Source organism: Prionailurus bengalensis, chromosome X, assembly GCF_016509475.1.
Source record: "Prionailurus bengalensis isolate Pbe53 chromosome X, Fcat_Pben_1.1_paternal_pri, whole genome shotgun sequence".
Classification (NCBI taxonomy): domain Eukaryota; kingdom Metazoa; phylum Chordata; class Mammalia; order Carnivora; family Felidae; genus Prionailurus; species Prionailurus bengalensis.
The window spans coordinates 57,990,394-58,002,746 of NC_057361.1; the positions used below are offsets into that span (position 1 = coordinate 57,990,394).

General features: G+C 50.0%; 1 protein-coding gene across 7 annotated transcripts in view; it reads left to right on the top strand.

Moving 5' to 3' along the window:
* Positions 1-12,021, top strand: part of DLG3 (discs large MAGUK scaffold protein 3) — a 57,296-nt gene extending 45,275 nt beyond the window's left edge. For 4 of the 7 annotated variants that reach the window (XM_043571218.1, XM_043571222.1, XM_043571224.1 and 1 more), the window contains 8 exons: positions 812-911; positions 4,558-4,599; positions 5,945-5,995; positions 6,584-6,685; positions 7,286-7,458; positions 7,873-7,982; positions 8,596-8,687; positions 9,779-12,021. In XM_043571218.1, the coding sequence (XP_043427153.1) occupies positions 812-911; positions 4,558-4,599; positions 5,945-5,995; positions 6,584-6,685; positions 7,286-7,458; positions 7,873-7,982; positions 8,596-8,687; positions 9,779-9,885 (777 nt within the window). In that variant the 3' untranslated portion in view covers positions 9,886-12,021. Of the gene's footprint in view, positions 1-811; positions 912-2,792; positions 2,839-4,557; positions 4,600-5,944; positions 5,996-6,583; positions 6,686-7,285; positions 7,459-7,872; positions 7,983-8,595; positions 8,688-9,778 lie in introns of all 7 variants that reach the window. The other 3 variants (XM_043571220.1, XM_043571219.1, XM_043571221.1) reach the window with 3 other exon arrangements.
* Positions 12,022-12,353: the final 332 nt, after the last annotated feature.

Consider the following 12,353-nt stretch of genomic DNA (forward strand, 5'->3'; position numbering starts at 1 on the left):
GATCCCCAAGGAAGTGCAACCAACATTGAAGAGGAGTAAGAAGCTTGGAGTCTGTCCGGTGGATAAGAGAACTGGGGAGCACAACAGAATATCTCTCTTTCAGCAGGCTGGCTCTGTCCTATCAGAATACTGACTGCTTTTCAGAAAGCAGAGCGAGGGCACTCAAACTCTGTGTCCAGTGTATACTCCCTCCCCCTGGGTTACTGGCTCTTGAATATGTGTTGGAGTTTGACTGTCTGGAAGGCTGACTTGTTTGGAACACAAAAAACCACCTGTGGGTATCTCCCCAGCTGCAGACCCTGTCGGAGCTGTGGGGACCCCTAACAGAAGCTGGCCTTGTTGTCCAGTGAGGAAGGTCAGCCTCAGAGCTCCGACCAACCCCTCAGACCAATGAGGCATGAGGGCTCAGTCATTCACCCCTTTTCTTCTGTGAGATTCACAGGCCAAAGAACTTCTGGAGCAGTAGGAGGGAAAAGAGACACGGAGTAGATGCCTCTGTGTGAATGTATCAGTGGCTCCTTAGGGCATGTGTCCAGGAGGCTACCATGACGTTTGTCCTTTAGAAAGTTCCAGTGAGTGCTGTGAGTCTGGATTAGGTAGAAACCTCTAACATCCCTACAACATTTTCCTGTAAACATAATTTTCCTCTTACATCAACTTTTCATTTAATCTCATAGACTCCATTTGTGAGAGATGGTCTTTTATTTAGCTCACCATTGTCTCCATTTTAGTTTTTCTTGCATGCTTTAAAATCCATTGTTCTGTTTTTTTTTCTTCTGTCCTTCCCCTCCATCTTCATGTTCTTTCACAGTCGATCAAAACGAAACGTAAAAAGAGTTTCCGCCTCTCTCGAAAGTTTCCATTTTACAAGAGCAAAGAAAACATGGCCCAGGAGAGCAGCATACAGGAACGTAAGTAGCAGCAGGGTACAGAGAGCAGACTGCCCACAGCCCCGCCCTCTCTTCCTCATTTGCACCTCCCCCTATGAGAAGACAGCGAGAGAGAGAGTGTGTGTGTGTGTGTGTACATGTGTGTGCGTGTGCACACGTGCACGCACACGTGACTGTCCATCCATCCATGTGTGCATGCGTGTGCGGGCATACTCTCTCATTTGCAGAGTCAGCGTAGAAATTGGTGTGCAGAGCGAGACACTGGGTCTCTCATCCAGCTGCTCACTCTGAAAGAATGTTGGAGGCTCTAAGGAAGAAATGGTTCCAAGCCTGCCCTAACAGGAAGTCCCTGGCACTGGTGTTGGGGGTGCCAGGCTGAGCTCTGCCACGGTGGTGATGAGCAATATTCAGCTATAGTGTCAGGTTTGGAAGAATGTTTTTTAAGAGAACCAGGTCTAGGGACACAGTGTTGCTCTCCTGGCTTCTTCCTCTTGTGTTTTCTTTCCCTGAACTTCACTCTTCTATGTTAAGAGAAGAGCTCTCTCTTCCCTAGACACCTGGAGTGGGACCTGCTTCCTGAATTACATGCATGCGCATATGCACCCAGGGTGTCCACACGGCTCCAACAGACTCAGTGTCATCCCAGAATGATCACAGAGCCAGCCTTCAAAATAAATTCCTTCCTGCTCACAGGAATTGACATGGAAGGGGGATTACTTGACATTGTCTAAGTAAAGATTTATTGCAAAACAATAAACAGTAGAAAAGGCCATAACTGAGCTATATAAACTTCTAAGAACCAATTTAATCCTGAGAAGTACTCATGTTCTGCCATATGCCTTGGAAACTAACTGTTCTGACCCTAACCGTAAACACCAGGTCACGCTGGTGAAATATTTCTCATATGGCTCATGGTGAATTGTAAACGTCTCCCCTGCTGCCCCGCAAGGAGGGGCTCTGGGGTCCCGGGCTGTGGGGACTGGCAGGAGATGGACTAGTTCCAGTTGGGAAGGTCCTTTGTCTAGGCCAGCCTGATTCACAGTCATGGTCTACGTAGGTCATTGCCACCTGGACTGGTAGCTACTAGATCCAAGGGTGCCCTCATCCAAATAGAGCTTAAGTCTCATAATCCTGGCCAGTTCAGTAAGAAGCACTAGGTGCAGTTAGTTCTGCTTGTGAGCAGTAGGAGGCGGTCTGAAGTGAGATCAGTTCACTTCAGTTCACTGGATCAGCCTCAGAACCTCCATGCCAGACCCAGCCTGGGGAGGGTTTGCTGTTGGGTTGCCCAGCTAAGGGTTGGGGTGAGAGTTGAAACTGCCTAGCGCTTATTGTCTAGAAGCTGGGCTCATCCCCTGTGGTCTGTGCAACTCAGGTCAGTGTTGAAGGCCATATCTCACACTGCATGAAGCTTTCCTTGAAGGGTTTGGACAGAGTGACTCAGTATTGGGCAAAAAGCTCCTTGGGATGATGATAATTCTGCTTGCTCTTTTGTGCACCCTTGGAGGGAAATGGTGATTTCAGGGGCAGAGCAGAGACCTGGGTTCTGTAGCTACAAATTTAGTCAAATCAGGTACTCTAAGCCTTGGAAAGTCACCAGGCCGGTCCTGTTGGGCTGTAGACTATAGATCACTTCAGAAAGGCCCTCCGGCAGCAAGTTGGACAGCATAAAATACAGGTATCTTATCTGACGTTGGGGCATTCTTTCTGTAGCAGAGTTCTTAACCTCACTATAATTATAGGTCTTCATAGTATTTCATACTTCTGTCACTAATGCTCACCTTGCTCTGTATTCTTCCTTCCCCTTGTCTTTTTTCTCAATTTTCTCTTTTGTCCCCATTTCTTTCCCTCCCTCCCCCACCCCCTCCTTCCCTCCCTCTTTGTCCTTGCTGTCTGTGAAATCAGGACTTCCCTGGGTTAAGTGACGATTATTATGGAGCAAAGAACCTGAGTAAGTCAAACTTACACACCACTAACTCTATTTCTGGCATGAGTGGAGGTGCTGGGGATGGGGGTATAGGGAATGTGGGTGAGGGCAAAGGGTGAGGGGAGGACAGTGTTGAGAGAACTCATACCACAGCAGGAAGAAGAACAAGTGGCTCTGAGTGTCACCCTTTTGCTCTGGATCCCTGGTACCCTAATAAAAGCCTGTCACTCATGTCTGTGTTTTCCTTTTGTACCTTGAAGGAGTGGGGAGCCATCTTGGCTCCCCACCTTAGAAACAAGGTGGGCAAGAAGTACTTCTTCAGGGGTGACCACTCAGCTCATCTAGCCTATTGTTGAGGTGAGGGGTGCCTGCTGGTTGGATTCTTCTCCTAGTGACACAACATTAAAGAATTGGGCTTAGGAATGAGGTGTTTCAGTCTCTCTGAGGGCAAGAGTACTATGGAGCCCTTTACCCAACATGCATCTGGGACATCCCAGCAGGTTCTAGGGGCCTCAGCAAACAGCTGTGGGCTGGCTTTCCATGGAGCATCTCTAAGGGGCTGAGCTGGGGGGCAGGTGTCAGTAGCATTTATGGACCATATATATCTAATGCCTTAGCTTGGGAAAACTCTGACCTCTCCCGTCTGGAAGATAATTCTGGAGTTGAAAATGAAGGAACCTAGATGGCAGGACCTTAGCGTCCCCTCTGTGCACAGAGGGGTGCGTACACATGGCTCTGCCGGGCAGGTTCCATCTAGGTATTCTCTCCTTCAATAAGTAATAAAGTCACGAAGGCAAAGGAGCTTCCTCAGGGGATTGCTCAGGAACTAGCCTTGGGGGCCACCACAGCCAGTCCTTCCTATGGGGGCCACAGCATATCACAGTCTGGAACAGTGTCATCTTGGCTGAAACGAGCAGTGTCTCTGTCCATAGTTTGTTGTATCTGTGTCCCATCTTCATTTGCCTGTTGTCTTGGGAGCAGTGGGCTCTGTTTGGGCCACACTGTGCCTTGTGCCTCCTTTGAGCGTGGCTGCTCTGCCCACACTCAGATGTGGGCAAGTCGTGGTGGTCCGAGGCAGGAGGGTTGCCGTGGCCTCCATATGTTATTTGTTGTCTCTGTGTTTTGACATGTCTGTCTTCTTGTGGCTGGAGGAGCATCATCCCTCACCATTGAGGCCAAGCTAGGAGGAGGAAACTAGACAGTGGTGCCAGGAGGGCTCTTGGTGCCACCGAATGGTCAGAGCATTGTTCCCTGGTGACAGCTCAACTTAGCCAGTGCCTAGCCTCTTATTTCTGGAGCACTGCACAGTTCTGTACACTTTAGGGGCTCTGTCTGGGCAGGAAATTCAAGAGCAACCTGGTCCCTGGACTTCTCTTTGCTGCTGTCCCTGCCTTGCCTTTCCTATTGTTAGCTTTGGGAGATGTGTTTTGAGATAGGATTTGGAAACCACCCAAGTCAGTTCTTTTGATTCAGATGAAGAAGATGCTGCCAAAGAACGGAAGGCTTGTAGTGTCCAGGGAGGGACTTGGCAGACTGAGAGGGCTCTGGGGACAAGTGCAAGATGGTCAGGGGCTCTGGATTGGAGCTGTGCCTCCCAGTTGGTAGCCCGGATGTGGCAGGCCTCTCGTGGCCTGACTTGGTTGGCAGCTCAGAGTCTTGCTCCTGGAGCATTTGAGTTTTGTGCCACGTGTGACCTCTCAGTGGTGTGTTCTGAATCGGAGTCTCTTTCTTGTTGGCTTGCAGAGGGAGTGACATCCAACACCAGTGACAGCGAAAGCAGTTCCAGTAAGTGTGTGTCGCTCTCCCTCATGTCGTGTAGCTCCACCACGTGTCCTGGCCATCATCCTCATTCCGGCATTGCATGGCTGCCGTTTCTGTTCAGAGGCTACTGCTTCTTTTAGTCATGTACACTTTGAGATCCTGGAAATGCTGTGGCCATTTTGTCCTTATGGGGTGGGGTTCGGGCCATGAATTAAAGGAGAGTATAAGCCCTGCACTTCTGGCCAGGACCTGACTGAAAGCTGTCCCTGGGGCCCTGGGAAGGGTGAGCTGCCAGTAAGTCAATCCCTGCCACGGGCCTCACGGGCTATAAATGCTGCCAGTTTTACACATGGGTTTGGAGACCAAAAGGCAAATGGCTCCCATGGGATATTGTCCTGAATTGCCTTTCCAGGTCTCTAGGATTTCCTGGGTTAAGGCTCAGTGTCCTTGTCTTTTTTTTTCCTGACTTAAATGATCCAGGAACTGCCTAGTTTTCCTTCAGAGATCCTATGACCAAGCCAGAGAAGCCACAGTTGAAACCCTATGACCTTTGAGAGCACTGGCCTCTTGGGAGCTGTGGCGAGAGAGCCTTGTACAGTCTGCCCACGAGTCTTAGGCTCAGAGGAAGCCCGTGAGCAAGCATCCCAGGGCCTGATGCAGATGTTGCTGCCTTCCCCAGCACTGCCACCAGCCACCTAGGGACCTCTGGGCACCCAGCACCAAGTGGCTTGGTGACTGTTTTAGGAAAAGCTTGTCACTGCTGGATATACAGAGCTCTACCATGAGGAGAGAACAGGGCTCAGCATTGCTCTAAAGGGCGCTGGGGACCTTAGCCCAGCCTTGAGCCACTTGTCTGGATGTTTGTCCCAGTGTAGGGGGGAGGGAGAGGTAAACCGTTAAAAGGGCAAAGTTAGGCTGCAGCTTTGGGGGCCTGCGTGAGTGCCCTGATTCCCCTGCCTGCAAATTATGGGATGTGGGTAGTGTTTCTTGACCTGTTGAAGCTTCCTCATAATCCTTACCAGAGCAAGAGGGTAACTGAGCACTGAGGGTAACTGTTACCTCTAAGGACAGTTCCTGAGAAATTGGGGTGGGTTTGGGTGGAGGCTTCCTGGCTGGCGGGTCATGTCCCTTTGGTCAGCTATATTTTGCTGAACAAGAGGACTCCTGATTCCTGTCCCAGGGGTGGTGAAGGGCTTCCCGTCCTTTCTTGTTGGTGGGAAGCAGACAGGCCCACAGGGCAGGTGTTAGCAAGTACTGCCTGACCAGGCTGTTTTCTGGCAGAGGTGGGGGTGGGGTGAATGTTGTAGGGGGACCAGGACACAGGGAGGCAGATTATAAAGTGCTAACATGTCTCCCTGTTTTGTTGCAGAAGGACAAGAGGACGCAATTTTGTCATATGAGCCAGTGACGCGGCAAGAAAGTAAGCCCCCTTCTGAGAGTCTTGCCTTCAAGCTAGTATCATGGTCGTGGGCCAGCACAGCGGTTGGAGTATGAAGGCATGGCTCGTTGCACATCCAGCCCCTGGGCACCTCCTTCTCTTCGACAACTTTCTATCATTCATAGAGAAGGGGGAAAGGAAACCCAGTGTGCACCCCTTGCCATACCTTTGTTGCTGCCCTGGGTGCCTTCCAGAAGATAGGGCAGGTTTGCAAAGATGGCAAAAGTCAATTTTGGTGGGCGTGACCATTGCCAAAAGAAAGGTTCTGGTCCCTCCCTCCAGTGGCTCCTCTGAGAAAACCTTGCCTAGCTGCGGGTGCCCATGCAGAGATTTCTCCTGAATCTGCTGGGAGGGGAGATGTTTCTGACTTCAGACTTGCCTTGGCCTTAGATATTTTCAAATTAAAGGCTCTTTGATGTCTTTGTAGTTAAAAGCTAGAGAATGGGCTGCATACACTCTGCTCTATCTGACTGGCGGCTCCAGAGCCTAGGTGTTCTAGGCAGACTTGGAGGTAGAATAGGCTGTCTGGTGGGAGGCCTCACTCACTGCCTCCATGCTCTGTCTCTCCAGTTCACTATGCAAGGCCTGTGATCATCCTGGGCCCAATGAAGGACAGAGTGAACGATGACCTGATCTCAGAGTTCCCGCATAAATTTGGATCCTGTGTGCCACGTAAGAGCCCAGGAGGGTTTTGGGAGTGAGGCATCAGTGCCCAGGGAACTATTGCTCTGATGTTTTATGGAAAGGGTCTGGGGCCAGGTTCTAGGGTTCTCTGGGTACAGGGTATATCTAACACTCTGGAAGAGATTAGGTAGCAATAGATCCCCACAAAGCTCATGGGGTTGGGAGGCCTAAGACATCAGTCTGGCCTGCTTCCTTCCTTGGAGAGAAGTTTGAATGGCAATGGTCAGGAAGGATTGGACTAATGGCGGGGGGCGGGCAGCCCGAGTGGTGTTGACATGGCCTGGTGGGCAGCTTGTTAGGTTTGTTGGTTCCCATACCACATTAGGCATCTTCTGCCAGGTTTTGGCCCAGGAAACCGCACCTTTCTGGTCCAGTTTAAGCTAAAGCAAATAGCTCCCTGTGTGTGAGACCTGGTAATTATAAGAGAAATAGACAAGACAAACTTCTTTTCAGCTGCTTCCCCCCTCACCCCACCACTCATCTGGAAAAGAGTAGACCCGGGACCCAGGTAGAGAAGAACAGGTCATCTCTTTGGGCCTGGGGTAGGTCATTGTCCTCAACCACACAGCATTTCTTCTCTTCCTTCAGATACTACTCGGCCTCGGCGTGATAATGAGGTGGATGGACAAGACTACCACTTTGTGGTCTCCCGAGAACAAATGGAGAAGGATATTCAGGACAACAAGTTCATCGAAGCAGGCCAATTCAATGATAATCTCTATGGGACCAGCATCCAGTCGGTGCGGGCAGTTGCAGAGAGGGTAAGAGGAGAGGAGATGGCCCTGCTAAATATAACCCTCAAAGGAAAAACAGAAAAGTTCCTGCTGACTCTCCGTTAGGATCCTCCTCCTGCTGGCACAGGGCCAACCAGAGGCGTGTCGGCTCTGTGTGTTCCCAGCCACCAGAAGGAGGTGGCTGTCTGTCTCCTCCATGCAGCTCACCCCAGCGTGTCCCCCACATGAATAGGGACCCTTCTGCAGATGTGGCCTTTTCTGGGGGTAGGAGAAAAAGGTGGAACCTGGGTGCCTCAGGGGTAGAATCTTCTAGGCCTCTCTGGGTGGCCCCAGGTTCCTCCTCCTGCCCCCCCCCCAGGCAGATGTTTGGGTTGCCACCCGGTAAGTGCTTGGGACTGGGTAGACAGGGACTACCTTGAGAACAAGTCTTTGCCTTTTCAGGGCAAGCACTGCATCTTAGATGTTTCCGGCAATGCAATCAAGAGGCTGCAGCAAGCACAACTTTATCCCATTGCCATTTTCATCAAGCCCAAGTCCATCGAAGCACTTATGTAAGTATTTGCTGAGACTCAGACACTTCCAGCTAGGAGAGGGCCCTAGAAAGGAACAAGAAAATAAACTGTTTTGTTGGGCAGGGGTGAGCCCCAGTGGAAGGTCAAAGGAAAGTCTGTACCCCATCTCTGGTCACTGAAGGCTCCTTCTGATTTGAGTGCCTGTGCATGTATTCCCGGTTGTGCATTTACTTACTTACTTGCTATTTATTTATTTATGTATTTATTTAATTTAAAGTTTACTTATTGATTTTGAGAGAGAGGAGAGAGAACACAGGCAAGGGAATGGCAGAGAGAGAGAGATGGAAAGAGAATCCCAGGCAGGCTCTGCACCATCAGTGCAGAGCCCAACATGGGGCTCAATCCCACGAACCGTGAGCTTGTGACCTGAGCCGAAATCCAGAGTCAGACCCTTAACCGAGTCAGCAGCCCAGGCGCCCCATCCTGGTTGTGCTCTTAAACCTGGAAGGTTTGTGGAAGATGTTTAGCTATGGGCCACTGCTGCTCTCAGAGAGCAGCTGAGTAGCTTTTCAAGGAGCCTGGAGCAACCCTTTATGTCAATCAAAACGTAGAATCCAGTTTGTTAACCATTTTTCTTCTGTGTCTGTGGCAGGGAAATGAACCGACGGCAGACATACGAACAAGCAAATAAGATCTATGACAAAGCCATGAAACTGGAGCAGGAGTTTGGAGAATACTTCACAGGTAAGAGTTCCTGCTGCCCGGCTTGGGTAACATGGGACAAGCCAGTCGCCTATTCTGGAAGTGTCTCCAAGAGGCTTAGATACTCGACACAGACTTTCTGGATGCTTTCGAGGTCACACCTTTTGAAAATACTCAGGTGCCTCCCATCCAGCTGGAGGATAATCATTTTTCAGTATCAACCACCACCACCCAGCTGCTTTAGATCATTTTGTTCATCCTATCTTCGTGTCCCTGCCACATCTAAGGCTCCCTGTGTCACTTTGCTTCCTTCCCAACTTGTCCCCTCCCTGATCCAATACTCAGTTTTGCACGTTGTAGGTGCTGAATATATGTTTGTTGATGATGTTGGTTCCTCTGTGTGGTATTCAAGTTGTCTGGCAGCATGTGTGTGTGTGTGTGTGTACCTGCTCACCTATCCCGGAAGGTCAGTTCCTAAAAGGTTGTGACGGTTTCTGTGTCCCATGTTGCTTACCTTTAAAGGACAGTGCCCTATGTGTGCAGGTTGATGCTAAGTAAACCCCTGCTGGTGGTGCCACCAGGTTAAGTAGGGAAAGTATGCATGGCCATACTTCTCAGACCTGGGCTTTTGGAGCTCCCTTTACCATTATGTGCCTGTCCTTCCTCATGTGCTGGGCTGGCCTCTGGCATGGAGCAGATATGACAGCCCCAGGAGCACTGCCTCTTGCTGAAAACTGTTTCTTTCAGTTTTTTCTTTGGATAACTGAGATTTTCCTAGTCTTCTGCTAAGGCTGTTGAGAATGACCTGCTGCTGGCCTGACGGCAGTCAAGAGCAACATGAGCCACAAGGTCTGGCATCTAATGGATGCTCAGTAAACCTTTTTTAAGCAATACATGTTCCTCTTCATTGCTGCTTAGTCTCACTGTCTCAGCAAGTTGACATTAAGCCCTGGGCTTGGAGCACCTGCCAGTTTCCCTCGCTGCCCTGGGCTCACAGGCTGGTGAGACTGGCGCCCGCATCCACGTGGGCATCTCTGCTGGACTGAGCTGTAGGGTGGCGGGGTCAGGCTAGATTGCCGGGTTGGGGGGTGCTGTGGAGCACATTAATAATTTTGTTTTCCTCTTCACTGTAGCCATTGTACAGGGTGACTCACTGGAAGAGATTTATAACAAAATCAAACAGATCATTGAGGACCAGTCTGGGCACTACATTTGGGTCCCATCCCCTGAAAAACTCTGAAGAATCCCCACCAAGCACTCTCTTGTGAACAGAAGACATCAAGTCCCTCTTCCCTCCTCCCTCTTCAGTCCTGTCCCCACCAGGAGAACAAATGACTACTGTTCTTGTCCCCTTTTTTAGATATGTCCCAAAAATTGAGTTTTCTAGTCCTGTTCTGTTTTTTTAAATTTTCGTTTGATTTTAGTTTACTTTTTGGGATGATGCCATCTCACTTCATCATGTGACTGTGCCCATTCCTGCATGGACCTTTCCCAAGCGCTAGCGCAGGTGCAAATCCATCAGAGTCATTGTTTTCATAAGAACCAAGCAGAATCGAAGAGAAGAGAAGAGGACCTGCCAGAAAGATAGGCTCTGGACAGCTGCACGGCTTGTGAGGCGAGCTCAGTGCGCCGCGTGCCGAGATGCCCCGGGCATTTCTGCCTGTCGTGCTGCTGTCACGCGGCGCTGAACAGTGTAACGTATGGTGACAGAAAGTATCTTATTTATATATAGATATATATATGTAATTTATATAAAATATATAGAAATTATTATATATATATATTATACACTCTCATATAATATATATATATTCACTCACATTTGGACTAGAAAATCTATGGAGACTTCATCAATGGTACTGTGTTATTAGAGAAATGCTTTAATTTTCATAATCCAATCAGATGGCATCTTATATCCCAACTGGTTGGGGAGGGATCGAAAGCGGTAGTAAGTGCTGTACCAAGGGCACTCGCATATGGTCATTCTCTTGAAAGCGGAGGTTTGCTCTAGGACTGGTCGTGAGCGGGGCTTGTGCCTGGGGGGCGAGAGGGTTGGAGACTTGACCCAAAGGCGCTGCTGCCCTCGAGGTGCGGTCAGTCCTGTGTGTGGACAGAGAGAGAATGGCTAACGATGCTCCATATTAAATTGCCTATTGTTTTCTGCCACCTGATGTGTCTGCATGAGAGGTTTCCTTTTTGTTCATTTTTAAGCTGCTGTTAAACCAAAACCATGTTGTGCTACCGTGTCAGCCTTTTCATTATTCCAAATTTTACTTTTACTATTTAAGTGAATGCGTAGAATCCAATTTGACCGTGTTTTAAAGGCTCATGATGTGGAGGAGCCGGGCCTTGTGATAGAGTAGGTGACCCGGGCTCTGCCGTCCAGTCAGCAGAGGGGAAGTGGGGGCTGCTGAGAAGTGGGAGCTGGGGCTCTGTGTTGCGATGTGTCCCTTTCTTTACTCATGCACCCGGGACGCACTGGACTCCACTAAGACCCCTTCGTGCCCCCCCCCCCAACAGGGACGGGGTGTCACTTGCCTTCCAGTTCTGTGCTGGGATCATGGGACAGCACTGGGCTTGGCCAGCCACGTAACAAGGAGTTTGATTTGGGTTTTGTTCACAGCTGCTTCATATGCCCTACCCTTGCGCCCTCAACCAACAGCTGGTAGCTTACTATTTCCTCAAGAAAGTAGACTTTAAGGCTGTCAGTTTGACCTGTAGAGCTGAGAGTCACTCACTGGCGAGACATGAAACCTTGTTGGTTTTCCCCAGAGTCAGAAGGCAGTGACTGTGGTCAAAGGAGTTTTTCCCTGACCACAAGAGCAGGTGGCAGGTGCGGCTCGGGCCCTGCCCCTCCGTGCCCTTTGGAAGCCACCAAGCCTCTCTCGCCCCCACAATGGAGGCATCATGCAGGGGAGGAAGGGGTGGACATGCTTGGCCCCAGGGGTGAGGTCTTTTGTTTCCTAGCCCACTGGGTTGTGACCAGTGCAGATGATGCCACGTTGAAGACGCTTTGAGCACCACCAGCCAAACATAGGAAATCTGTTAACAGTCCTCCTACCAGCATAATGAGGCCAACTGTAAAGTGTGGGGTCCAGACCGAGGGTAAAGAAAGGGCAGCAGCTTTACCTGGGCAGTTCACTGGATTGAAGGCAAAGAGGGATAAGGCAATGGCCGATGGTGACTCTGGTGAGGAGGGGGGTGAGCAGGGAGTGTTGATTTCTCCAGTGTTAACTGATGTACTCTGAGTGGTGCTCAACCCTCTGCCCCTCCCAGGGAAGAAAATCAAGATTCAAAGTAAGCATGACACTAGTTGATTTACCAGTGTTCCTTCCAAGGAGACATATATTTTTTAATAAATGATAGTTGCAATGAACTGTGGTTTGGAGACCTTCTTGAAGGAGTGGAGAAGGGAGGGTGGGGGCACAGGGAGGGCGGGAGAAAGGCGCAAACCTCTGGGGTCCTCAGTGACCGTCTGCTAAGTCAGGTTTTCCTCTGGATGGTTCGAGACCCCTGCGGTTGCACCAGTTCCTTTGTGAAGGCTGTACGCTTGGTCTTCTGCCGTAGCCCCCAAATGTTGCCTCAGATAGCACCAGCCAGTGGGGGGCGTGTCCGTATTCTTGGTGGCAAGATGCTGACATTTCCCCCAAAGGTACAAAAGATGTGAGCCGCCTGCTGCAGCAAAGACATTCGGTAGAGAAAGCAGGG